The following is a 26,865-nucleotide window of genomic DNA, read 5'->3' as shown; positions in this document are numbered from 1 at the left end:
GGGATAAAATACAACTCTGGTGTAGGTGATGAAGTCGAGCAAAGACAATGTTTCCCATGCAGAATGTAAACAAGCCTAAAAAAAACATCTGCTTTGTTTTTCTGAACTAATGAGTCTACTTAAAAATCCACCTGTTAGCATCGGTTAGGGTTGGTGTGTATATTGCATCTTTAAGCATTATTTATGTCACTATAGATTGTCGGCATTTCACAGAAACTTTAGGACTTTGGGACCGTTCAGACAGAAATAAAATCGATCATGTGCTATCTCAACTCAGAAAAGTGTTTTTTGAATGCAATGCGTTTCTGTAAGAAGGGAACATGTGGCAAACATTGAGAGCAATCACATCTTTATAGTTAACAGTGAGAATAAAGCTACAATATTGATCACAGGTTCGAGTACAAAGGTCTTCAGGAAAACAGCAGGAGGCCCTCGTTTATAAAATATTCTGCAGCACAAACAAGGGACAGAATCCAAGTCACATAATTGTTGATGGCGTCAGTGCAGTTAGCGGTTGATTTCAATTTTCAAGGCAGGTTTAGTTGTCTGCCGTCACTGAATTTTTCCTATTCAGTGCTCTTTGGTGGAATCTTAAAATCAGGTCTTCCTTCAGTCTCCCAATGACTATCATCTTTTCTACAAGTCCAACGCTTCATTAAATCAATATCTGCTCCTGCCCACGCATGAAGCTGCTGGTTGAGCATGTGCTCTTTAGAAAAGGTCATTTTAGAAAGCCAGCCACCATATTCAAATGCTTGGTCCATCATCATCATCACAATAAAAATATAGCTCAATACTCTGGATGGTGGACACAGCACGACATGTTTCTTAAGGCAGTGATGGTTCAACAAAATACAAACAGTCCCCACATTTGACAGCATTCACAAAAGGTACATAAGATAGATTATCTGTAATATATTCAACATAGAAACCCAGAAAATAAACATCTACTTTTACACTACAAAAACTGTGGCTGGTACATCTAGCCAGTACAGAGGTTGCAATGGATACAATATAGTAAAGTGTGGATGAGCTTTGGACTAAAGTTGCACTGTTTATCAACGTGTGTGCATGGTAGGGTAGCACTGTCTGTCCAGTAGGAGATTGAGTGTGTATAAGACATATAATGAGCTTGGATGGATGGATGGATGGATGAAAAGCAAACCGGGTGGACTCATCACAACAAAGCTCAACCATCGAAAATCTCGGTTTCTTTTCCAAACAGCCAGCAAAAGCTCATGACAACACCAAAGCCACTTCACAGGACCTTCATTTATTAATCCATCGATACAGAATATATAGAATACAAGCTTTTTTCATTATTTTTTTTTCCAGGCTATTAATCTCGCAAAGGCACAGGGTATCAGTTAGTTGGCCAAAAGGAACCAAAAACCACAAAGTCAAATATGGCATCCACAAATAGCTGAAAATCACAAAATTGCAGTATCATACCAGATGCTACTCTGAGACAAAAAAAACGTATGAATCATAATTCAGACTGTGCTGCTCAATTAAGTCCAGCTCCCCTGCATAGTCATTGCTTTAAAGGCAATGTAAGATAGTTTGGAGTTTAGACGTTTTACAATTGAAACTGCTGCAGTCTTCTCATCTCTCCACAGCAATCAGGTCAGTGGTTAAGGCAGGGCAGCAGGGAGGCCAGAACACACTGTATATACTGTACAGCTGAGGCTGGCCAGGAGTGGATACTCACGCAGAGCCACTACACACACACAGGGAAGGCACAGGGAAGGATTGTAAATGATCAGGTGAAGGAGTAAAAAGAATGGCAGCAAAAAAAAAAAGCGGAACATACATAATTGGCAAAGGGTTCTCCCAGTTTTATCACACGCACCAAACGGCCACAGACTCTACGTCAAACATCTCGACAGAACGACCATGATATGATGTCAAACTTAAAGCATGGGCATGAAGTGGAGCATGTTAGTTCTTCAGATGACTACTGGCTAAGGTGTGTGCAGATTTAAAGTTGCCCTGGGCTGCTTGGCGGGCGGTTCCATCGACTCCTCGTCGACCGCGCTCAGAGAGCTGGACTGCAGCACGAGGTCGCCGCTCTCGTCTTCACTCTCCTCTTCCTCGTCCTCTTCTTCTTCTTCTGGTGGAGAAACACAGTGACACGACAATGAGATGACAGACGCTAGGCCGGAACATATTTGTGATGAGCTCCGTGTCGATGTTTACCTTTTTCCATGTCCGGAGAGGTTCTTCTCTTCACGGTGCTGGCAAACTACAACACAGACAAAATATTGGACATTTATTAAAGTTGTTCTAGTGCCCGTTATTGTAAAATGATACTAAATTTGCTTTATTATTGTTCACACGAGTGGTTCATATATGTTTGATTACTGTAATTTTTTCATACATATCATGTTGGCTATTTCAGAGTTCCACAGACAGTTCAGCCCTGCATCCGCTCTCTGCAGGGCCGTTTCCCTGTTTATGCAAAGTTTATTAATAGTGAACGTATTACGTGTCCAAATAGCACCATGTGTCCCTGGCCCATTCACAATACACAATGCAAGTGTGAAGCTTAGAAGATGAACGGTTCTATTGATTTGCGTTTCACATACAGACAGACAAACAGACAGAGAGATTGACACCATGAGTGGGTACATACTTCTCCCATGACAGCAATGGGTGTCTCTCCTTTAGCCTGGGCCACCCTGTGCTCTATCAGGTAGTACATGTACTCATCGTACAGCAAGCGGATCAGGTGAAAGGAGCCAAAACTGGCGGCGCTGCGCAGAGTCAGGTCTCGGATGACCATAGAACTGGTGAGAAACCAGAGGAGAAGCACAAAATGTATCCTCATCACAAACCCAATAGTTTTTTTTAGCTGCATCTCTATTGATCAGGGTTTTTTTTCCAACTCACCTGTAGAAGGACCAGTTGAGCAGGAAGATCTTTGCAGCCTTCGGTAGGGCGACAGGATTCTGCTCGTACGGCTTTAACATCTGTGAGACGACACTATCCAGCCAGGTAGCCCACTGCTCCAGGGAGTTCTGCTGCTGCAGAGTCATTTTAAAGTCCTGCTCCAGCCTCTGGACCACAGTGTCATCACACTGACACACCCAGGACGCCTGCTCCTGAGGGGAACGCGTGTCGAAAAAGTCAGGGTTCTGCTGTAATTCACTTTAGCATCAACACCGTGAAAATAAGAGCCGGGAAGGGGTAGAGGAGAGAGACTGGTGAATACTAACAGACCTGTACATTGGTGAAATCCACACGGTTGAGGTCGGAGAGCATCTGGTTGATCTGAGCTGAGTTCTGGAGGACGGCCCGGGCGGCCTGAGCCAGGTGGTTCAGGCTGGTGTAGCGTCGCAGCGTTTGGGAGAAAGAGCTGACGCACACAACCTGAGGAAAGGGGGAAAGGAAAGTAGGAATATAAGAAGCGCATGTCAGGAGGTGGCTGCAATTAGGTCCAGGCAGCTCACATGGAACTCAACCAACATGCAAAACAAAACAAAAGATACAGTTACATCCCATCATTCAGGTCGCACATGTTTACATGCATGATGATTCTTTGTGCGTGTGTGATTTGTATCTCATCTAAAACAAATTGTGAATTGTTCCAATCTGATACCCACTACATTTGCAGCCTGTGGCTCTTTAGTGAAACTGTTCAGTGGTCCCTGCTTAAACTTAATCAAGAAATCCTTTGGATAGACATTGATAGAAATCGTTGACATTTGGTCGTGTGTGGGCATGAAATACAAAGATATAAAAGAAAGGGATGCAGAGCTCTGACCTTCTTTTAAGTATAGGATTCAGCAAAAGATTATTTAGTTTTTAAAGCTTTAAATGGCCTCGTGATACAATGCATTAGCTGCTCCTGGATGTGCCTTTGTCAAGGCTAAAGGAAAAAAGTGAAGTGAGTGTTTACTGTAATCGCTATTAAGCCTCGAAACAGTTCAACATTTACAATTAAGTGTTCTGCCTCCTTAGACATATTTAAGGTTAAAACTGAAGACCCAAATGTTCTCCCAGGGTTTTGACTGGCCTCGCCTTTTAGCCTTTTAATCCAATCTTGTATTTCTCTTTGTTTTTATTCTATGTACAGACGCTTGCTCGACTCTGGTTGTTTCAAACGACTTGATATCTTATCAGTGCAGCACACAAATACCTTTATGCGAACCATCTCCTCTGGAATGTCCATCATGGCACCTGTCAACCAATTCTCCAGACTCTTGGCAAAGTTCCGGATGGCCTGAGTTAAGGCACCTGAAGGAGTGATGGTGGGGATGGAGAGGGGAGAAAGAGAGACAATTACATTTTGATTTAAACCTGAAGGGTGTCATAGAGGAGAATCCCCTCAACCTTGCCCCTAGTTTTATGAACAATTTCCCTTCAGCTTTCACACTGAGATCCCGTAAATCTAGGAATATCTCTCGATTACCTCACCAGACAGTCATCCATTCAGGGCTCTTAAAGGCCTTAATAACTTACTCGGGATGGGTCTCAGTACGTCCGGGATGAGGATCTCCACCAGAGTCTGGTACAGCAGGTTGTCGCACTCCTTGGTCCAGCGCAGCACTGGCTCAAACTTACACAGCACCACCAGGCAGGACTTGGGCAGTCGCTTCTCAGACTCATTGTGCCTGGGGAACACATGAGATCAGTTTTCACAGAGGTGGAGACGGGGCCGTTTTGAGTCGGTTGTAGCAGTGTTTTGAATCTCTCATTAGGTTGTTGCATCGTGCGTTTGTGATATTTACAGGTTGAGAGATTCTGTGTCACTGCTCTGGCTGAACCTCCAGAAGGATTTCCACAGTGTCTCCACGAGAGTGAACTGAAGGTTGACCATCACATCCAGAACGGCCTGTGAGGAATCACAGACATAAAAACACAAAAGGTATTTAAAACTTTGCAATTGTATTAATAATATTTTTACATTTTCAATCCCTCATTAGTACAAAGGAGTTGGCTATCTTGTTAGCACTTTTTAACACCTAAGTCCTGCACTGCACAGCTGTATATGTATTTCAACCTTTATCACCAGGAGAAGGACGATGTGATCAGTGTGTGTGTGTCCTCTCTCTGTTCACTGCAGCCTACCTCACAGTGTTCTCTGTAGAGGGTCTGAAAGGCCTTGAGGTGTTCTAAAAGGATCCCATCAGGCAGGGGGCCGTCTTGCAGATCCACGTCCACAAAGACTGGCAGCAACCTTGACGCCTCTACACAAGATTGAGCAGAGGCAGAGAAACAGAGGAACATGGAGATGAAACAGTAAGCTCTTGAGTTCCACATGTTACTGCTTCAGATTCAAATCATTGAGTAAAGTAATAGAAGGCAATGGTGGACTTCATGCGGGTTTTCCTCACCCAGAAACTGCTGATACTGTTGGACCTGGGCTGAAATATCACAGAGCGCCGCTGCCTGCTGTTGACCCGTCCCACCTGATGTACCGTTTGTGATCCCCTGTGTCTTCTGAGCTGGCTTTATCCTGTTAGAATACCCAGCATTCAGGGGGGCAGAGAGGAAGGAGTCAGTTAAAAAAAAAGCAGGTTATGTTTGAATGTAGAGCATTTGAAAAAATTCACAAGCAAAGCAACTGTTCCATCTGGCTGTTTGAATTAATCTTTTAATTCAAAACCACTTTATTTGTCCCCGGAGGGCAACTCAAAGGCACATAGAGCATGTCACAACACAAGTGAAAAGAAGGAAGACACAATGATGACATCAGTGCAATGTCCGCGGACAGTTACAAAATTGCAACTCATGCCAGGGGCAATTCAAAAGGACCAGGATGTGCACTGATGTGACTTCATACTAAATTACAGGATCTCAATGGTAATGTGGTAATTTAAGGTTTCACAAAAGTACAAGTGCATGCGCAGATACCTGTTTTTCTGTGAAAAAGGCTGCTGCCTCATCGCCATGTGCTGCTGCTCATCCATCAGTCTTAGGAGCGGGGAACCAGATTTAATCCTCAGGCCGTAGTAGTGGTACTTAGAATTCCCTCTGAAGCACACGCAGAGAAAGGTTAGGACAGTGACATGACATATGAGTCTATCAACACCAATGTGTGATTGTGTGTGTGTGTGTGTGTGTCTGTGTACCTAGTCCCTAATCTTCTCGTACGTAGCCCCATGAAGACAGACCTGATGAGTTTCCCGAAGGATGCAGCATTAACAGGCTCTAGTTTCTGCTCCTGGCAGTGCAGCAGGTAGTGGTAGTAAAGGGTACAGCGAGGTAAACTCACCCCCTCCGCCCCCTCGTAGTTATCACACAGCCACTGGACCTAAAGATGGTGGGTCACACCATTGTATTTTTTGAGCATTCATGTCATAGATTATGATTACGTACGTTTTTTTCATTTTACAACTTGAGTACTCACAGTAGCAGGTGGGGCACGGGAGTTAGGGCTAGTGTAACTCTGTCCTCCTCCTCCTCCACCTGCTGATGCCCCCCCTCCTCCTCCTAACACATAACTTCCCTGAACGATGTAGCCCGCTCCCCCCGCAGCTGCCCCGCTATTGGCTCCTCCTGTTGCCACAGAAACTGAGGTCACAGCCCCGCCGATGTCGGACTCGGAGCCGGGCGTATCCTCATAGTAAGTGGAAGAGGAGATGGGAGGGGTCTGGGAGTAGAGCGGCGAGTCGGAGAAAGGGTAGTTGCTTGATCGACTGGACAAGAAAGAGAAGAACATATAGAAACATGAATACACAATAGTTTCTATGACAAGGAAAGTTGCGTTATGTGTATGATTGATCGTGGGTGTCAGAGAGCATTTCTGAGAGATGTGTAAAAATCAGCCAGAGTGGTTTGCGTTTCTTCTCACATGTTGGATGTGGTGAAGGTTGCATCTCCGCCTCCGTCCACATACTGCACCTGGCCAGGGTACACATGCTCCACCTGGACAACGAGAGAAGAGGAGACATAATGAGGACATGAAAGTATTCACTCTCTTTCAGCTCTGTATTTGGTCTCCACCACTCATGGAGGAACATCTCTTGCTCTTTAGCTGCTACTTGCTCCACAATGTCCTGGCTAGTCACATATTTCCCCTGTGTTCTATGTGTCCTGTGTTTTGTGCTTTGCAGGGCAGTGTACTGTGGGTTTTCTAAGCTTTTTTGCTTGCTGGAAACAGGTCTCCCTGCTGAAAAATGCTTAAAAGCTCAGTTAAAGTGAGAGAAGGGAGATAATTACCTCCACCAAGGAGGTTGTATTCCTCTGCATTTGTTTCTTTGTCTGTTACTTAGCAGCATTATGCAAAAACAACTGGACGAGTTTACCATGACACTTGATGGAAGGATGTAGGGTGGCTCAGAGAAGAATCCATTAGATCCAGATCATGAGGCTGATCCATGATTTCTTTTTTACTTTAAGTATAAATGGTGTTTTCCAAAAGCCGTTGACTAAAAAAATCAGGTATGAAGTGACTGATATTTATGTATCTGTACAATTTGGTGCAGGATCCAAGTAAAAACCTGGATCTAGTAAATTCAAATGTGGCTCCATAAGCAGACTGTTGGGCCTTGGCAGAGGTATGACCTCTCTGAGAGCTATTTTAGTTCTCTGTTGATTCATCCTACAAGTTACCACTCCCAAATTTAATAATTACATCTAGTCATTCAATTCATCATTAAAATGAATAAGAGCAGATTAAACGTAGCCTACATCTAAATGGTAGCAGTAGTGAAGAATGTGCACCGCTCATCTAGGTCAAGAGGGTTTATGCTCAGAGGAAGGGCAGAGCAGTGCCACCGCAATATTTGAAACCTGTTGGACAGCTCGACATCATGATTACTGTTTAACAGTGGAAGCCATGTTGTTGACCGAATTTCTCAGATGACACGATATTTAAAAGATGTGTTTTAGATATAGGATTACAACCAGTGAAGCAAGGAAGGAGAAGTAAAGAAGAACATAAGGTTGAATATCATGTCTCTGGCAAGGCAAACACACTGTTAAGGTAAACTGTGGAGAGAGTGAGGGATCAGCTTGAGAGAGTGTAAAAGGTAAAGTGTGTCAGAGGTGCAGGCACTAAACTCTTTATCTCCTACATCCCGCTCTTGGACTTGCTGTTAAATCTACCACTTGACAAATCCATGAATAATGAACACATGATGGAATTACCCATAAACTTAAACTGAAATTTAATGTCTAGTCTCTTACATGATCACACAAAATGTCTTGTGTGTGTCTGTTTACCTCCTGGTTAATGAGCACCGGCTGCAGGTTGCTGATGTGGCCTGTCTGATTTCTCTTGGCTGCCTGTGACACTGCCTGCAACACTGACCTCTGCTGTTGAGTAAAGTCAGAGGGTCAAATAAAGCTTTGTCTGCAACCATCCCTCTGCTTATAACCTGCTCCTATGGACTCAATTGGCTGATATGGTTTGTAAATATGCAAGGGGCTCACCTGTGCGGTGGTCTGCACCGGTTGGACCACCTGAGTCGGAACGCCAGGGCCAGACGGGCTGGAGTCCGACAGACTGTCATTGGAGTGAACAGAGCCCTCTGGGGATGGCACACGGAGAGTGAGGGAGAGAAGGTTCATCAGATGATCAGATAAAAAGCAATACAAAAAAAAAATCCAGCCACCATCACCACAAGTTCAGTACTCACGACACACTGCTTCCAAATCGTAATAACAGCCGCTGCAGAACATCCTGCAACTGTTTCTTTTTCGTTTTTTTTTTTGCTTGGCAGAGGAGAGACCGATAGCGAGATGGGAAAGCGTGTGTCTGTCCGAACTCTCATTTCATCTTTATATGTTGCATGCAGAAGGACAGCCTTGGACAGCTAATCTCCCCAGATGGAGAGAGAAATCCCTCCATCTTGTAAACATGCAGATCAGATGAGAGGGAAATGAGAGATACATGAGGGATGGAGGATAGAGGGAAGGGGAGTGGGCGGATGGGGGAGAGGGTAATATTCACTTTCTTTAAATCCTTCAGGTGAGAAACAAGTGTTTTGCACCGTGCCGCTCTTTATTGTACTTTTAGGTAACTGCTGCAAACTCCCTGGGTGAAGTTACTTCAGACGAGGATGTTGGGATGTCACCCCTGTCCCTTCGATCGTTGGTGTGTTTGTTTGTAAGCAAGAGTACACAAAAACAAGGGAATAGATTTCCATGAAACCTGGTGGAAGTATGCGGTGTGGGTCAGGGAAGAACCCGTCAAATTTTGGGGTGGATCCAGATCAGAATGCGCATCCAGTGAATAATTATTGCATCTTAATGGAAAAAAGTCTAGTACATTAGAAAACTGATCTCTATGAGGGTGGAGCTTGGTGGAGGTATGTGCCATCCTAGCTACTCCTGGGTCACAACAGAGCCAGCACAACTCGGCACAAACCATCATTCAATCTGAGTTCATGTTACGATGGGTGGTGGAAAATGAGATTCAGTCTCTCCTCTGATGGTTTTAGCTCTAACTGCTTGTGCCTCACTTTCACTGGGCATTTCCACAGAAATATTATATATCGATTCATTGATTGACAATCACATATTAATCAGTAGTCTTTTTCTAAAACTATTAAATATTTTTGGGTTACAAATAAGGCGCAGACAAAAAATTTTTGTAAAAACATTTACAGAATCAAATCCAGAAACTGGAAAGGCCCCGGGACATAAAGGGGGGCGATGGACATTATGTACATTTCATTGCACATAATACTTAATACCTAATCCTTTATTTTATTAAGATATTTTTGCAAACAACATTGTTACCATTAATATTTTGAATATGTGGTCGGCTCAAATAACCGCAGAATTTTGTCTCCTACATTATCAGAGATGTGGGGACGTGTCACTATAGGCCACATCTCTAAGAATCTTTAGCCGATTGTGATGGACATTTTTTAAGGTTGGAATTAAACACGAGACACTTTGACTGATAACGAAAAATTATCTTCGTATTTGCCAGTTTAACAGGTGAAGCTTAACTTCTTATGATCCCTGCTGCATTCATAATGCTGCTGCTGTAATGAAGTCCCAGATAAGCAGAAAAAACGTTTGTCCTTTATAACTGTCACATTGATCGTTCTGTTCTGTTTTCTGTTTAAAAAAACTAAAGTTAATACTACGAGCAGGAACTAGGTAATCCCTGTGTATAGTAAAACACAATGTGATATACTGGGTTAATATAAATGCTAATGTACATCATTTCAGCCTGAAAACTAAAATGTGAACACATGCAACAGAAGAGCACAAACACTGCACTGTTCTCTAATCAAGTAGTTATGCTAAATTATCTGAGAAACAGTACTGAGGCAAACTGCAGTCCATGCTTCAGATGAAGGGGGATTCTTTTTTAAATGAGCACATTTATTCAGTTAACTTAGTCATCCAGGCCTCGGCCATGTGACTCTCTCCCTCTGGGTGAGAGTGCATAGTGTTACATGATACCAGCAGGCAAGAAGATCTGCGAATAGACGACCCCAAAATAAACATAGAGATAGACTCCAGAGCTGGGGTCGATTCCCTCTCACTTCCACCATCTTTAAAAATGCCTGATTAAACTGGTTTCTTTTTGAATAAAAATGTTTTTTATATATGAGGATACATTTCAAAAAACACCAAAAGCCCAATTCAAATTGGATTCTATCATATTGATCAAAATGTCAGTATGCCACTCTCTATCTAGAACAGTGAAAACAGCAGAGTAAAAGAAAAGTCAGATTCCATCCATCAGTCGTCCAGGCTCCCACGTTAGGGACTACGCAGCCTAGCAACCGAGTCCATCAGTGTGTTCTGTCCTCATAATGTATGCACCACCGGACCAGACAGGCAGACTACATCACTGGCTCCTCAGTTCTTACAGGATTTGGGGAGTCTTCACTCATCATCCAATCAGGGACTTGTAAAGATGGCAGGCAAGTCAATAGGGCATAAAATGTGTAACCTGGACTTATAAACCCAAACAATAACTTAACATCATCTTTATAAACATAATAATATTGATACTATTTGAATTTTTCTTTACTGCTCAAAAATCATTTGAAATGGCAATTGGTCCTGGAAACTAAGTACAAGTGTTTGTCATTGCTTTAAAGATCTTTATACAGATATCTAAACACAACTGCACCCTGCCATTGATTTCTAACTAAAGTGTAGCACACTGTGCCAGACAGGCTGTCAGTCTCCCAGCTGGAACGAGCCTGTTGTTTTTAGCTTATAAGAGACTTGCAGGACACACTGAACCTCAGACTGCTCGGTGTAGCATGTCCTCCCGCTGCTTTTAGGAGCTTGAAAATGTGTGAAAGCATTGTGTGTGTGTTCGCAAAATGGGAATTGTACAGTGTCAGTCATACTCGTGCCTCTCACCTGTGACCGTGACTATGATGTACTGAGGAGAACCACTCGGACCATTACTTTTCTGGACCGTCGAGTGCTGGATGGTAGGGGACACATAGTGCTGCGTGGGAGTGGTCAGAACCACTGCCTTCTGGCTCTGGGCCTGGGGGGGCGGAGCTTGAGAACAAAGTGCATCCTGTCCGGCTTTGGAGACGCCGGTTGATTGGTTGGCGGTTGCGGTGGCTCCAGAGGTGGGTGGGATCTCAGACAGGAAGTGTGTCGTTTTCGTGGACGAGGGTGTGGTGGCAGCAGGTGTTGCCAAGGTTACTGAGTTGGCCTGCTGAGGCTGAAGGTCCTCCGAGTAGCCAGAAGTTGCCATGGCAACCAATCCTCCTAGGCACTAGTTCTGTGGATAGAAGGCGATGGAAGTCATTAATGAAAGTGCTGCAAACACATATGGTTGGCTTATCATAATTTCACAGAGGTTTCGGCTAGATAGAGCTAGAGTGTGTGCAAACCAATGTGTTGTGTGCATGTGTGTGTGTGTGTGTGTGAGGAAACATAAACCAGAGGAGGAAGTGAGGCTTTTGTCTCAGATCAAGCAGCAGTCTAAAGCCTTTCCTGTTTGATCAACAACAGTGCAAAATTAAGATCAATAGATGGAAATGAGAAAATGTTGTACATTTCAAAAGCAACGTTAACTCATCTGTGTCTTAATATAAATATAATGACTTAACTGAAAATTATAAAATCTTAAAAAATGTAATGCCCCATTGCCCCGTCTGTAAACAAACTCCTCAGTGTTGAGGCCCACTGTCAGACAGGAGTTCAGGGCCATCCCCCTGTGGGACAAGCCCCTCCTGCGGGAACCCACAAGGCAAACAACACAATCAGACGATCACACCGCACACCGCGTGCACGGAGGTGACTTGTCGACTTTCAATGTCAGACCCAAAACTTTTTTTTCAAAGTCACAAAGACACGTCACACTCATGTCTCCGCTTGCACGACTCATTAGCCCCAATGTCGGCCGAGCTGCCCCATGTGCTTCTCTGTTCCCCCTCGGCTCTGGATCGCTGGCTTGAGAAGCGAGTTGTGAAACCGAGAGTGAGAGTGTAGCTCCCGGGCTAGCAGCTCACGATGACCCGTGACGTGTGAGCAGCTACACGCTCAACACTCCTGTCCGGTGGTAGATCGATCTATGACCACGTCACCGATCACACCTCGCCCGGGTCTACGACGTCACGTGGAGCGGAATGACACACTCTGACAGATGTGACGGGGAAAAAAGTACGACTGTACCACTACAACCATCACACACCCGCCATCTTGTGCGCGTATCAAAGATCTGACATCGCCATAACAACGGTGTGAGTTCAGAGAGCAGCCGTCACCGAGTCTCGAGCGAGTCCACGTTACCGCTGACGACTGTACACACAAGCACACACATGTACACAACACGACACAATGATACTGAGATATTGACTTTGTCACCTCGGCTTTATTCCAGTTTTGTCCGTTTTAGTCGTGAAAGTGTTTTTCCTTCTTTATATTTCGGTTGTTGTTGTTGACTCCCGTTGCTTGGTTCTTGTCGCCAGGACTACCGTGACTATGGCGCCTCGCCTTCACCGGGGCAACTGTTGCTACCCTCCCGTTATCGCCCCGCCCTGCACTAAATGCTGATTGGTTGACCTTGGAGGTGGTCGCGACGTCACTACAAATACCGCTCAGTGATTGGTAGACGTCCCTGTCCGTCAATGTTGTCAGAGCACAACGTCCACTTCCAATATGACTTTTATGATTGTACAGAATGTACCATGTTGATATTATCCCTCATATCTCTCTATTCAATTATATCGTGTGTGTCAATGCAGTGTCATCAGTTGTGTGTGTGTGTGTGTGTGTGTGTGTGTGTGTGTGTGTGTGTGTGAGAGGGCTTGAGAGTGTATGTACAGCTGTGTTTGTGTGTGTGTTACCAGTGTTGTGGGGACCTAAAATCTGTTGACAAACTCTTAATTATCTGACATTGAGAAGGGCCCGTTTCCGCAGAAGCTTGTATAGGTGAAAACATGTTTTGGGTTAAGGTTAAGGTTGAGGTTTAGATTAAGTTAAGGTTATTTTTAAGATTAATGTTAAGTTAAGGTTAGGGTAAGGGTACGACAAGTGGTAACTATAGTAAAGGTTAGAGTACGTCTCCAGGAGGGTTGATTTATAAAGTGTATTCATGTGAAAGTGAGCACATCTTGGCCAGTCCTCCCTTTCTGTTGAGTTAAATTTAGAGTTACGACCTTATTTCATGGAAAGGGATAGGATTAACTTTAGGTTAGTCAGGGTTAGGGTTGGGGTGCAGTTTAGGGTTAGGCATTTAGTTAGGGTGGCTAATGAGCAAATCTCCCATCAAAATCAATGTTAAGCGCCAAGGACTTAATGTTGGTCGATGCAATGTCCTCTGGAATCATGGATACACAACTCTGTGTGTGTGTGTTTGTGTGTGTGTGTGTGTGTTTGTGTGTGTGTGTGTGTGTGTGTGTGTGTGTGTGTGTGTGTGTGTGTGTGTGTGTGTGTGTGTGTGTGTGTGTGTGTGTGTGTCGCCAACGTGTATCGCCCCAGCTATTCTTGGGTTGAATGAATAGTGATCTCCATCCAATCCCCCAGCAGAGCAGATAGCGAGGAGGAGATAGTGCAGGTGACAGCACAAGCCCAACTGATGTAAAGGTCAGAAAGGCCAGCAAAAGGCCACATGTGGTTAGATAGCCGAGAGCTCTGCTGACAACACCTCTGGCGTCATTCGCTACTTAATCACAACTTTTAATTTTTCTCCATGTGCATTGTTGCTCCTAAAGGTCTCCGGGTCTTATCTCTGAGCATGACACATAGTGGAGGCGAGCTGAGGTCCTATATAAGCGGTTTCGAGATGAAACGCAAACCACACAACGCCTCAAGCCATTTCCAGCCTTTGAAAGACCTCCAGCATCTTTTCACTCTCGCCATGTGGAAGGCAGCAATCTTGACCCTGGGTTTGTTGGTGGCTCTGGTAGACAGGGTGCGCTCCAACGACGGCCATCCCTCTTTCTACGGGGTGAAACTGTGCGGGAGAGAGTTCATACGAGCTGTCATCTTTACCTGTGGTGGTTCTCGCTGGAGGAGAAGCATAGGAGACTCAGGTAAGACTGTGTGCGAGAGATTATATCTGCCATGTTTACCTAGAACCTGAATGCAATATGAGGAGATTTACCTTTCCTTTTTTTTAATCAGCTCTCATTGGAGAAGAAGCCTTTGACCCATGGAACACAGACCCCATCCCTCAACATACCAGTGAGCAGGACCCTGCAGAGTCCAAAGGATGGAAAGATCAAACACTGGAGGTGGCACCGGTGGCTACTGGATTCAAACACTCAGCTCGCTTGCCGATCTCAGAGGAGGTGCTGGAGGCTCTGCGGAGTGCGGACAGGAAAGGACGGGATGTAGTGGTCGGACTGTCCAACGCCTGCTGCAAGTGGGGCTGTAGCAAGAGTGAAATCAGCTCTCTGTGCTGAACCTACTCTCCTTAAACGTGCTTCTTGACCTGTCACTAATGCAGAGCTCCTCTCTTTTTCTGTGATTACTCCAGTTTTTCATCGTAACCATTCATGAAATGACACTTCCCTTCCAACTTACTGTCCTTGTGTTTTGACTAATGGATACAGGATCGTGAATGTGTTTACAAAAGGTGTTTATTGTGATTATAACAGATTAATATATATATATATGTTTAATAAAGTGTTATGGAGGTGTTACGAATGTGTCTGTTCGTCTTACTAAACATAAGCTAAAATGACAGTTCAGGCTCACATTTCCACTTTTCCAAACCCTTGTTTTAAAAACAAGTTTGAGTAGGATTTTGAAATGGAGGAAGTGGTGGTGACTATGACTACATGACGTGTCCTACTATTCTCTGATTTACATGTGGTTGTTTTGAGGGGTGGATATCGTAGATTTGCACATTCACAAATCACTGATATCCATTGGAATAAACCTGCAACACTCGTTGTGTTGTTTATAATGTTGGAAATTCATTGTTTATTTCAAGGACATTCTGCTCCGCTTGCTAAATAATGCAAAGATCTGTTATAAATCAATTTTACAGCATTGACAGCAAATCTTGGCTGAACAAGCCTAACATATACAGGCCTTTATTGATGGTGTGCTTTAAGGTTGCACTGGTGGTCCTGTCCTTGCACCCACGCCCTGCATCACCTTATACATATCATTGTGCAGCTACTGTCGTTGGATCTGATACCACCTGGTGGCCAGAAACAGAACACCACGCAAAACAATGCATATGCCATTAAAATGTATGTGATGCGTCAATAACTAATTATCCCACCTCAACATAGTGTAACATACCATACACTGAATACTGTTCATTAAATATAAATGATTGGGGATATTAAAAGTTGATCATGTGTCTGCAGTCGCTCGTTCCTTCCAGTACGGAAGCCGAACGCGATTAGACAGATCACCCGGCTTGATTGCAAAGCATGCGATCTGTGTCACATACCAAGTAGCGAGCACACAGATCTACCGAGGTCGTTTGTGTTCAGGTACAGAGGTCGACGTCATCGTTTGTTTGATGTTAGCGACATCAAGGGAACTGCACCACCGTCTATAGGAATAAAGGTCTGCGACATTGGGGTGTCCAGGTAAAAGCCTTTCGCGGCACTTTCTAGGTGATGCTAACTAGCCGTGCTGCTGGGCGATAGACTGTTGTGATTCTCGACGCCCTCCATTTGCGTCGTCTCGGGGGTTTTAAGTGCAACACAACTCTGACAGCACCGCGCCGTGTCTACACTGTCACCGGAGGATCTCTCCCGTCGGCTGATTTCTATGTGAGTCCGGTGCGGGATGAGCATCATAGCGATGCTAAGCTAGCTTGCTAGCTAAATGAGCCGAGACATTTGCCGCCTGGGCCTCACGTAGAAAGCGTCTCTGTAGTGAGTGGCCGGGGGGTTATTTATTCATGCAGCTGTGAGTTGTTACAAGTCCACCGTCGAGCGGCACCGCTCGGTTTAACGTAGCCAGGAACGGGACATGCTAATAAACAGCTATGCTAACAGTAACATCATAGGCAAACACTGTGGATGAACCTATATTGAGATCCAAGTACCCAGCTGTGACTTTGGCAGTTGGCTAGTATTTGTTTCGTTGTTGTCGTGTATTATCAGCTGCTACTGTGAATGCGCATTCTACGTGATGTGAGTTATAATGCACAGAGGCGGGGCCGTCTGGTTGTGTGTTGCACATTCCTCCTTAACAGGTAATGTGTGTATTTGTGTGTCTTGTAGGATGGATTGGCTGCCAAATGAACAGGGTCTGCAGCAAGTGCTTCAGCTACTGAAGGACTCCCAGTCCCCAGACACAGCAACACAGAGAGCAGTGCAAGAAGTATCCTCATCTTTGTGTGTGTGTACGTGTGCGAGGGATTATGACCCGTTCACTCCTAGTGTTTACATCCTTCCTGAGTCAAGTTCAGGTCTGAATGCGTCCTGAGATCTCACCATTCAGCCCACAGACAGATGTGGCCACATTCTTTTTGCTGTGTGAACGTGTCTAGGGCCACAAATGAATGTATCTTGCTCAGATGAATGAATCCATCATCCTCCTTGCTCCTCAGTGACCATACAGTGATTTCTTTGGGACAGAACACCACATAAGGATTGATACTTTTCTAAATGAGTTTTCTTCACAGCTGCATTCATTCGGCGCCTCCTCACACCTCTCTACCTCTTGCTCACTCATGCAGACACACCTACACAAGCACATTGGCATCGGAAACATCTTTATACTCAGTCTGGGTAAAACCACACTATTTCATCTTTGCAAACAAAAATTTGAGTAATGCATTTAGAGCAGGGATGTGCGATCAGATCATAACTGGCCACAGGAGTCACATTCAGAGGCGCTTTAGACAGACAAACTTAACCCTGTCCACTTGATTGAATATTTCAGGATGGATGTTAATAGCAGGTCTGAACAGGGTCTGTATGTGTGGGAGAGGGTGACAGAATAAGTATGAGATTTTAACTCCTCTGTGGTTGCTTGTTTGTCATAATGAATGACTGTGACAGCTGACTGTACATGTTGTCATGTGCAGATTAAAGCCAGTGAGCCAATATGATTCACTGTTAATGTATATGAATCCACTCTGCCTCAAAGGGAAACAAGGAACATGGGCAGAATTAGCTATACCCTGTGTGTGTACATGTTTGATCTCCTTAACAGAACCTGCAGAAACTGGAGCAACTTAATCAGTTTCCAGATTTCAACAACTATCTCATCTTTGTCCTCACAAGCCTCAAGTCTGAGGGTATGTATGTGCACGTCAAAAATAAGGATATTTACTACAGAGCGGAATTGTTGTTTCCTTAAAAAGTATATACCTTTATTGTCTGCAGCAAATATTTCCTTGTAAACCTCCTTCCCATTCAAAATAAATAAATAATGTGTCTCTGTCTCCACCTCTCTGCTGCCTTTCTTTAAAGATGAACCCACTCGCTCTTTGAGCGGTTTGATACTGAAAAACAATGTGAAGGCTCACTACCAGAACTTTCCTCCCAATGTGGCTGACTTCATCAAACGAGAATGCCTCAACAACATTGGAGACCCTTCACCGCTCATCAGAGCTACGATCGGTGGGTGTTTGAGTGAGAAAGGAACAATTGTGAAAGAGTGTTAGCTGCACTTTCTCACCAGTGTGAGTCAGACTTATATGTAGGTGGTTGAATTTCTGCAGGTAATGTGGCTGTGTGGGAGCAAGCGTTGTATTGTCAAGAGATTCAAAATCACTGAAACGGCTGATAGGTGCAGTTATTTATTGAGTTTGTAAGTAACTTGATTTTTTCTCATCAAGGTATCCTGATCACGACCATAGCCTCTAAAGGAGAGCTGCAGACGTGGCCAGAACTGTTGCCTCAGCTCTGTAATCTGCTCAACTCTGATGACTATAACACCTGCGAGGTCAGCCTCACTAACCTGCACACACATACGCTTTGCAATGTTTTGCAATAATCAGATGTGTCTCTGTTTCTTGTGATTTAAAAATAACAACAACTTTGTTTATTATTTTCTCTGTCAGGGTTCTTTTGGAGCTCTGCAGAAAATCTGTGAAGACTCTTCTGAGTTGCTGGATAGCGATGCTCTGAACAGACCTCTCAACATTATGATCCCAAAATTCCTCCAATTTTTCAAGCATTGCAGCCCCAAGATCAGGTCAGTAAAACACTAGACTCTTCTGGCTGACCCTACAAGCTATTTGTGTCGCCTCCGTAGAACACAACAGTAGAATCTTCCCGATAAAAATCAGTTGCTTTTTTTTTTTTTCAGATCCCATGCTATAGCGTGTGTGAACCAGTTCATCATTGGTCGAGCTCAGGCTCTGATGGATAACATAGACACCTTCATTGAGGTGGGTGCTTCGACTTGGTCTTGGTAGAGCTTGTGTTGTTACCATAAATACCATATGTTTTGATCATTCTCCCTCTCTTCGATCATCACGAGAAAACAAGATCAGAGTCAGTTTTTCCAGCACCCCTCGCTGCATTCACGTCTAGCCCCTTCACACTGATTGTATAACAGACAAACAAGGCAATGCAGAAATTTACGTTTTGTGTTAAAGGAGAAAAACGACATAGAAATATGCTGCAAAGCTCGTTTCAACCACTGATGGTGCAGAAGGAACGCAGTCATGTTATCTCGGCATTAGACCAGTTTTCAGCCAAGCATCACGCTCGAGTTTATTCCTGTTTGCGAAGTATATGCTTTCTTGATTCTTGTTGTTCTGGGTCTTTACCCTCGGGGTTGAATGCACTTATTGTAAGTCGCTTTGGATAAAAGCGTCAGCTAAATGAAATGTAATGTAATGTAAAAGTATATGTAAAAGGATTAAGTGTAAGACAGTGTTTCCCATGAATTATTAGAGGTTTGGAAATCTCAACGTGGATGACCATAAGAAGAAGAAGTGATGACCCTTTTATCAAGGAATATCTTTGATATGCTAGAGATTAGTGTGATGATTAGAAAACAGGGGGGAAGATGCACACCTCTATGAATTATCTTGACTGGCAACCCACCATAGTCTAATTAGTACCGTCACAGGTTTTGACCTTCGTGTTCGTAGACATGCAGGCTTGTCACCAATTTAGACATTTTTGAGTCCAAGTTGATCTCTCCTGTGTCTTTCCCACTCAGTGTCTGTTTGCACTGGCCGGGGACGAGGACAGCGAAGTGCGGAAGAACGTTTGCAGGGCTCTCGTCATGCTGCTGGAAGTCCGCATTGACCGCCTCATCCCACACATGCACAGCATCATCCAGGTGAGGGTGTGACTTGATCAAACAGACAGTATTTGCTCCTTCTCTCACTCCTCAACACTCTCCCCCTCATGACTGCTTCTTCTTGTTTTTTCTCCAGTACATGCTGCAGCGCACCCAGGACCCAGATGAGAACGTGGCTCTGGAGGCCTGTGAGTTCTGGCTGACTCTGGCTGAACAGCCCATCTGCAAAGAGGCCCTCTCTGGCCACTTGGTCCAGTAAGTGTTGATTCTATGAGAATCTTGCACTTGTATAACGGGATGACCAAATGATTTCAGCTCAGTAATATTGTTGTGGTCTGTCTCAGGCTGATTCCTATCCTGGTGAATGGGATGAAATACTCTGAGATTGACATCATTCTTCTAAAGGTCAGCCACACCTGGACAAATCAAATGTTCCTCTTCACACTCTGCTCTCCTCTCTGGCTGTTAACCCGTTTCAACTCTACATTCATATTTCTCTCTGTTGCTCTATAGGGCGACGTTGAAGAGGATGAGGCAGTCCCAGACAGTGAGCAAGATATCAAACCTCGCTTCCACAAATCCCGCACCGTCACCCTGCAGCACGAAGGAGGGGAGGGCGAGGAGGGGGAGGACATTGATGAAGACGAGGATGATGATGATGATACACTGTCTGACTGGAACCTACGTGAGTTACAGACAAGCAGTTTTAGTAATCCTCTCTGGTAATCATGCAATAGTTGATACTATTAAGGTACTTTCTGTCTTATTTTTTTGAGCAGTGGCTTAATGTAAAAGGATTATTACAGCTCCTTTTTTGTTTTTCAACCATTACAAAACATGGCAACTACACTGTAGCTAAACACGCACGCACGCACGCACGCACGCACGCACGCACGCACGCACGCACACACACACACAGGTAAGCATCTAGACTTTCGTTACACTACCTCTGGGACCCACTATTGGCTCATTGGTCTGTAGTTGTATTCTTTTGTGCTCTGCTGGGCCTTAGTTTTTCACATGCAGAATTAGATAAAAAATGTCACGGTTATCAAATGCTTACGGTGTCTTCTCTTTGTAGGGAAGTGCTCGGCAGCAGCTCTGGATGTCCTTGCCAACGTGTTTCGTGAGGAATTGCTCCCCCATCTTTTACCCCTGCTCAAAGGTCTGCTTTTCCATCCTGACTGGGTCATCAAGGAGTCTGGCATCCTTGTCCTGGGGGCTATTGCTGAGGGTAAGATGTGGCAAAGACTTATACTATACAGTATACTTGAGCCAAATGGGTGATTTTTCTTTTGATTATTACAATTTAGATTGGTCACTGACCTTAACTGGGTTGGGGGGGTACATTTCAGGTTCAGGATTAAAGGAAACATTTATTCCACATTTGAATTGATCTATCTTGATATTTCATTGCTGACTTGGCTTTAATGTTGTATACAACTTTTTGTCCACCCAGGCTGCATGCAAGGCATGGTACCTTACTTGCCTGAGCTCATCCCCCACCTCATTCAGTGTTTGTGTGACAAGAAAGCTCTGGTCCGCTCCATCGCTTGCTGGACCCTTAGCCGCTACGCCCACTGGGTGGTCAGCCAGCCCCCTGATGCCCATCTCAAACCCCTCATGACTGAGCTGCTCAAACGGATCCTGGACGGCAACAAGAGGGTGCAGGAGGCGGCATGCAGGTACAACCCTTTCTTTTTCCATGTCCATCTGTTTAATATTCTCTCACTTTCCGCTAATTTTTCTCTTTACTATCTTATCTTTGCAACAGTGCGTTCGCCACTCTAGAGGAAGAGGCGTGTACAGAGCTGGTGCCCTATCTGAGCTTCATCCTGGACACGCTGGTTTTTGCATTCGGGAAGTATCAGCACAAGAACCTGCTCATTCTTTATGATGCCATAGGAACACTGGCAGACTCAGTGGGACACCATCTGAACCAATCTGTGAGCTCAAAAAGTTACACATGTCTGCACAAACCCCTGTTTTGTTGTATAATACAACGACAAGCCAAACTCAATCTCTTTTGTTTTTAGGAGTACATACTGAAACTGATGCCTCCACTGATCGCCAAGTGGAACGAGCTGAAGGATGAAGACAAAGACCTCTTCCCATTGCTGGAGTGTCTGTCGTCTGTTGCCACAGCGTTGCAGAGCGGCTTCCTCCCCTACTGCGAGCCTGTTTACCAGCGTTGTGTCACCCTTGTCCAGAAGACACTGGCTCAGTCCATGGTAAGTGAAACAAACAAACACACTCACTCACACATGGGTTTGCCCACTGAATAGCAAATTCAGGGTTTTGCTACATTACATATACACTTTATCCCACCTCTGAATTTTTCTTTACGCTTGTTTGTTCCTCAGATGTACAGTCAGCAGCCAGACCAGTACGAGGCCCCCGACAAGGACTTCATGATCGTGGCTCTGGATCTTTTAAGTGGCTTGGCTGAGGGGCTTGGGGGCCATGTAGACACACTTGTGGCTCGCAGTAACATCATGACTCTGCTTTTCCAGTGCATGCAGGTGACAAGAGCCGGTGTTTTATGTCTAATTTGAGTTTTAAGTTAATCCCTGGTTTATTTTATGCCCTTACTCCAACGGCATCATTCTTTATTTGGATTGTCGACCTTTTCCCCCCTTTCTCATGAATTCCGATCTCCGGAGTGCCTGGTCACAAATGTTTCCTTGGACTGTGAACTGATAAGGTTTTGGTGGAAAAGGTCTCTTAGGCTGTCTGTCCCTTTCTTGTGAACAAGATTTATCTAGAACAACCGGAGGGTGTTTAATTTCTTGTACCCAAGAGGTCCCTGTGACCTCGCTCAAACCTTCTTACACTAATTTAGCGTGATGACATTTTATATCCAAAAAGCCAAGTGTCAACTTCACTCAGGAAATGCACAGATCTTTTGCACTTTCACTCAAATGATCTTTTACTTTTTGTAAAACTGTAATGGAACAAGAAGTACAGCCACATTGTTAGATTTCTCCACAGGATGAATGATAACATCTTTTGACACTGTGTGTTTACATTTCTCCTTGTGTCTGTGCCTTTTTTGTCCCAGGATACGATGCCTGAAGTAAGACAGAGTTCATTTGCTCTACTGGGTGACTTGACCAAGGCATGCTTCCCTCATGTCAAACCATGTATTGGTAATTATCTAATTGTCTCCCTCACTTACACAGACACATACACTTACACTGTACACAGACCAGGAGCTCTCACGATCCTCCTTTGTGTGTATCCAATGTGGAGTTAACATGTTTGTGTGTGTGTGCTGCAGCTGAATTCATGCCAATCCTCGGGACAAATCTTAACCCAGAGTTCATCTCTGTCTGCAACAACGCAACTTGGGCCATCGGAGAGATCTGCATGCAGATGGGTGAGTTTTAGCGAATCCTAAATTATGTGATGTCATTAAGTGTTTCTGTGGTTAAATATAACAAGAGATGCTGTGTGTCTCACTTTATTTTTGTTCTGCTCTGTTAGGAGTGGAGATGCAGCCTTACATTGCCATTGTCCTGAACCAGCTGGTAGAGATTATTAATCGACCCAACACCCCCAAGACCCTGCTGGAGAACACTGGTATGTGATCATATTCAAATGTGTACCCCCACTAAGGAGGCCAGTTTTCTCCCCTGTCTACTTGTCTGTTGATTGTTTTGTTTATTTTTAAGTAAGGTTACGGGGGTCTGACAGCACAATGCAGTTAAAGTGGCATTTAATGGTTCACATGGTAGAAGTGAGTGCAGTTAGTGTCAGAGTACTGGACACACTCTCGTCTGTCCTGACTGATCTGTGTCCTCTTCCAGCAATCACCATCGGTCGACTGGGATATGTGTGTCCTCAGGAGGTCGCTCCCATGCTGCCGCAGTTTATCCGACCTTGGTGAGAAACTGTTGTATTTCTTGTTTAATGCCTCTCATTGCCTATTCTATAGGTGTGCCACACCTGAACATGCACGGTCAGCATTGGCAGTTTCCATATATCACTGACACACACTCTTATCTTCTGTGTGCTTACCGCATCAGATTGTTCCCATTGTTTTCTCTTCTCTCTCTTCCACTCTGTCTGCTCTCATGTTAGCTTAACCTTAAATGCAAGATTTAAATTCCTTAAAATGCTTTTCCACATTATCACATTGCTGCAGAACACAATCACAGAATCACAAGGATTGTAGCACTTAGCATTTATTTAACTTTTTCAGTTTGGTTGTAGCTCACTTGTGATTTGTATTTAATTTTACCCTCAAAGACAAGATTAGAAAGTAAAAATCTTTGTACAGCATCTGATTGGTTTATTGTGGGCGGCAGGTGCACATCTCTGCGGAACATCCGAGACAACGAGGAGAAAGACTCGGCCTTCCGTGGGATTTGCATGATGATTGGCGTGAACCCAGGAGGAGTGGTACAGGTGAGGCTTTGTACACTCTAAGACCTGATGTTTTTAGGGTTTGACCTTGAGACCTTTTATTCATAATCACTTCCTCTGTTTGTTCAGGACTTCATCTTCTTCTGTGATGCGGTGGCGTCCTGGGTGAATCCTAAAGATGATCTGAGAGACATGTTCTACAAGGTGAGGTTCCAGGTCACACGGAGGGGCGAGGTCCAAAGATCGAAACCTCAACCCCCCTCCATAATAACAAAGATACACAAGGGCATAAAAATACCTCCCGGTGAAAAAGCGGTGGCATACACGTAGAAGACTGACGAAGATTTCTAGAGAGTTTGTGGTTATAAGAGCCGACTCCGGCATCTGTGTGTTGCAAAGAAAATCACGTGATCTCTGTAGCAGTATTCATTTGTCACTTCCTGCCTCTGCCTGCTGTAAGACAGAGATCATTTGCTCTACGGGGTGACTCAACCAAGGCACGCTTCCCTCATGTCAAACTATGTAATTATCTCATCGTCTCCCTCACTTACACACAGACACACACACACACACACACATACACCAGGATGTCACACCATCCTCCTTTTTGTGTATTCAATTTGTAAAAAAAAAACCTAAGCTTTAAGAAAGTGAAAATAATTCCTGGATCTGCCACAAAATGAAATGGGCTCTTCCTTAGCTCGTGTCTCATCCTACCACCACGTTTCAAGAAAATGGGTTCTGTAGTTTTTGTGTAATCCTGCTAACAAACGGACAAACAGCAATGAAAAACGTACCTCCTTACTTCAGGTAACTAAAATTATGAATTTGAAAATTTTGACAGAGAAACCATCCCCATCCACTGAGACCGATCAGTCAGTCGAACAATCAAATGCCAGGTTGTTGCTTTCATGAAACCAGACCTTGATGAAGGAACAGTTAAAAAAGGGTCACACTAGTTGCAAGAGCAATTATTATAATTAATAATAATAACTCCTGTGGCCAAACTGCTTAAGAAGTTGAAAATGACTTGACAGTTTGTCTGAACTACATTTTCCTCCACAGATCCTGCATGGTTTTAAGGAGCAGGTTGGGGAAGAGAACTGGCAGCAGTTCTCAGAGCAGTTCCCCCCACTGCTGAAGGACAGACTGGCAGCCTGCTATGGCGTTTAGATTCTCTACACCAACCCAAGAGGTAACTACGCGTTTGCTATTATTTAAAGTCAAATCAACGTTGTATAAAGAATTATACTGAAATTAATTTATTTGCGTCTGCTCTCCCTCTTTGTCCATCTTCACAGGTTAGCCAGCAGGAGGAGGGTGAATGGGAAACTCATCCATCTGTGTATTGCACTGCCCTGATCTGGGGGGAGGGAGAGGGACGCTATTGGCCGCTCCCCCTGACGGACAGCCCCCACGCCCTATGTGTTTGTCCATAGAGGGAGGGTGGGCGGGTGGGAGGGAGGGACAGGGGGACACCTCTAGATTAACTAGGCAGGGACCCGACACAGAAAAACTAACTGGTAGGGACAGATAGAGAGGGACAGATAGAGAAGGACGTGGAGGAGAGATGGAGGGAAAGACAAGTAGGGGAAAGCGGGAGGCAGGGAAAGAGACAAGCTCAGAGAGAGTCAGGGAAAGAGAGGGAGGGAACTTAATAACAAGGCAGGGAAAAATAAAGAGCTATAGAACGGTCTGTTACTGGCTGGAAAGACAGTGGAGATTTTAATGGGATTCCTAAGTGTAAGAGTAATAGATAGCTTGACCGACAGGGACAGACCAACGTACACCGACTCAAAACATACAGTACACTTGCACATGCTGTACATGCAGTACATGGAACTGACTGCGGGTGGCACTATTATTTCGACTTTTTGAGACCTACTACATGTAGTTGGGGACAGACAGATAGGTGTCTAAACTCAGTTCAATTTCTGGGTGATTTCTTTCATTTTCCCGGGGAATAGGATTCAATAAGAATAACTTCATCTGTAGTGACTGAATTCTACTGATCTTTAAGATAATCTCTCGCTTTCCACATCTATGTTTCCTTCATTTTGAACAGAGAGCTGCTTCACAGAGCTATCCGTCTGTCAGACATATTCCTGTCACATTTTCTACCTGATCAATGGAGAGAGAGAGAGAGATAGAGGGGGAACAAAAACATAAATATATAAGAGAAAGTGTCTTTCACAGAAACCATTCCTCTAGGAGAGGGAGGATTAGGGCTAACACATTTGTTTTCTCACCAGACGGGACAAAATCATAGAAAGAATAAACACCTTTATTTGTGTGTGTGTTCTGTGTATGTCTCTGTGTGTATGTGTGCGTGTGTACAGTGGGGCCCACAAATCTGGAAACCACTTTCCGATCAGACTTTTGGGCCCTCTGTGTGTGTGTGTCTGTGTCCAGGTGCAGTTTGTTAATCCTTACTCTGGCATTCTGTGTATACAGTGAAATGTGTATTGTTTTTGATCATGGTACCGAGCTTAAAAACTTGACTCCCACCACAATGTCCTCGGCACCTGTTAACTGTGACCAAGTGTGTGTATGTCTGTGAATGTGTGTGGCAAGACTGTGTATGTGTCAATGTCTGCATTCGTACTGATATCCATTTGATGCCATATTGATATCTTAAGTAAAACAGTGATTAGCAATGCCATTGTGTTCTTTATAATGTTTTAAAACTGGTCCATATTCCTTTTTTTTTTTGCTGCTACTGATGAGTTTTGTTTCTATAGTAAACTTAAATTCGCACAATTAACGCAAAAAAGTTTTGAATTAATGCTATTTTCAGTGACTGTTTCAGTTGTTTTTTTGCACTTTTAATTTAATTTTACCTTTTTTTTGTATGGACATTTTTTTAACCTCACCCATATGATATGTCGTGACCCTAATGTCAGTGTTTGTCATACTGTGTTGCACTGT

At 44.2% G+C, this 26,865-nt stretch overlaps 3 protein-coding genes across 7 annotated transcripts; 2 read left to right on the top strand and 1 right to left on the bottom strand.

Moving 5' to 3' along the window:
* Positions 1-332: 332 nt before the first annotated feature.
* Positions 333-12,918, bottom strand: rfx1b (regulatory factor X, 1b (influences HLA class II expression)). 4 transcript variants are annotated; one of them, XM_053418996.1, is made up of 18 exons: positions 12,754-12,918; positions 11,290-11,665; positions 8,383-8,480; positions 8,173-8,265; positions 6,800-6,873; positions 6,356-6,644; positions 6,078-6,259; positions 5,860-5,979; positions 5,340-5,461; positions 5,074-5,192; positions 4,734-4,837; positions 4,465-4,616; positions 4,142-4,239; positions 3,223-3,372; positions 2,893-3,104; positions 2,636-2,789; positions 2,200-2,245; positions 333-2,113 (listed from the first exon to the last, which is right to left on the bottom strand). In XM_053418996.1, the coding sequence occupies exons 2-18, from the start codon at positions 11,636-11,638 to the stop codon at positions 1,965-1,967; spliced, it is 2,511 nt and encodes an 836-aa protein (XP_053274971.1). In that variant the 5' UTR covers positions 11,639-11,665; positions 12,754-12,918; the 3' UTR covers positions 333-1,964. The 4 variants fall into 4 exon arrangements, with proteins under 4 accessions (XP_053274971.1, XP_053274973.1, XP_053274972.1 ...); XM_053418998.1 differs by having other exon boundaries at positions 333-2,110; XM_053418997.1 differs by having other exon boundaries at positions 8,173-8,262.
* rln3b (relaxin 3b) lies at positions 12,297-14,915 on the top strand. Its single transcript, XM_053419000.1, has 3 exons — positions 12,297-12,627; positions 14,103-14,423; positions 14,515-14,915. The coding sequence occupies exons 2-3, from the start codon at positions 14,126-14,128 to the stop codon at positions 14,793-14,795; spliced, it is 579 nt and encodes a 192-aa protein (XP_053274975.1). The 5' UTR covers positions 12,297-12,627; positions 14,103-14,125; the 3' UTR covers positions 14,796-14,915.
* Positions 14,916-15,742: 827 nt separating this feature from the next.
* LOC128436744 (transportin-2) lies at positions 15,743-25,378 on the top strand. 2 transcript variants are annotated; one of them, XM_053418588.1, is made up of 24 exons: positions 15,743-15,941; positions 16,584-16,683; positions 17,530-17,605; positions 17,781-17,930; positions 18,149-18,255; positions 18,374-18,507; positions 18,622-18,703; positions 19,486-19,608; positions 19,706-19,824; positions 19,914-19,974; positions 20,083-20,254; positions 20,651-20,803; positions 21,029-21,254; positions 21,344-21,515; positions 21,606-21,800; positions 21,933-22,091; positions 22,631-22,718; positions 22,850-22,948; positions 23,056-23,151; positions 23,379-23,454; positions 23,880-23,979; positions 24,067-24,141; positions 25,003-25,132; positions 25,239-25,378. In XM_053418588.1, exons 2-23 carry the CDS (start codon positions 16,585-16,587, stop codon positions 25,108-25,110), a joined length of 2,670 nt encoding a protein of 889 aa, XP_053274563.1. In that variant the 5' UTR covers positions 15,743-15,941; position 16,584; the 3' UTR covers positions 25,111-25,132; positions 25,239-25,378. The 2 variants fall into 2 exon arrangements, with proteins under 2 accessions (XP_053274563.1, XP_053274562.1); XM_053418587.1 differs by lacking the exon at positions 15,743-15,941 and adding an exon at positions 15,948-16,127.
* Positions 25,379-26,865: the final 1,487 nt, after the last annotated feature.

The sequence above is a fragment of the Pleuronectes platessa genome, chromosome 3 (genome assembly GCF_947347685.1).
Source record: "Pleuronectes platessa chromosome 3, fPlePla1.1, whole genome shotgun sequence".
In the NCBI taxonomy this organism is placed as follows: Eukaryota; Metazoa; Chordata; class Actinopteri; order Pleuronectiformes; family Pleuronectidae; genus Pleuronectes; species Pleuronectes platessa.
Note: the sequence above shows the minus strand (reverse complement) of the source record. Positions and strands in the feature narration are given on the sequence as shown.

What these genes read in the sequence shown, in the direction of transcription:
- rfx1b (XM_053418996.1), bottom strand. Translation starts at nt 11,638, where the DNA reads ATGGCAACTTCTGGCTACTCGGAGGACCTTCAGCCTCAGCAGGCCAAC. An exon ending in TGGATTTCACCAATGTACAG is followed by an intron (nt 3,105 to 3,222) that starts GTCTGTTAGTAT and finishes CGTTCCCCTCAG; the next exon opens with GAGCAGGCGTCCTGGGTGTG. An exon ending in CCATTGCTGTCATGGGAGAA is followed by an intron (nt 2,246 to 2,635) that starts GTATGTACCCAC and finishes TCTGTGTTGTAG; the next exon opens with TTTGCCAGCACCGTGAAGAG.
- rln3b (XM_053419000.1), top strand. Translation starts at nt 14,126, where the DNA reads ATGACACATAGTGGAGGCGAGCTGAGGTCCTATATAAGCGGTTTCGAG. An exon ending in GAGAAGCATAGGAGACTCAG is followed by an intron (nt 14,424 to 14,514) that starts GTAAGACTGTGT and finishes TTTTTTAATCAG; the next exon opens with CTCTCATTGGAGAAGAAGCC.
- LOC128436744 (XM_053418587.1), top strand. An exon ending in GACACCATCTGAACCAATCT is followed by an intron (nt 21,516 to 21,605) that starts GTGAGCTCAAAA and finishes TTTTGTTTTTAG; the next exon opens with GAGTACATACTGAAACTGAT. An exon ending in GACCCTGCTGGAGAACACTG is followed by an intron (nt 23,152 to 23,378) that starts GTATGTGATCAT and finishes GTCCTCTTCCAG; the next exon opens with CAATCACCATCGGTCGACTG.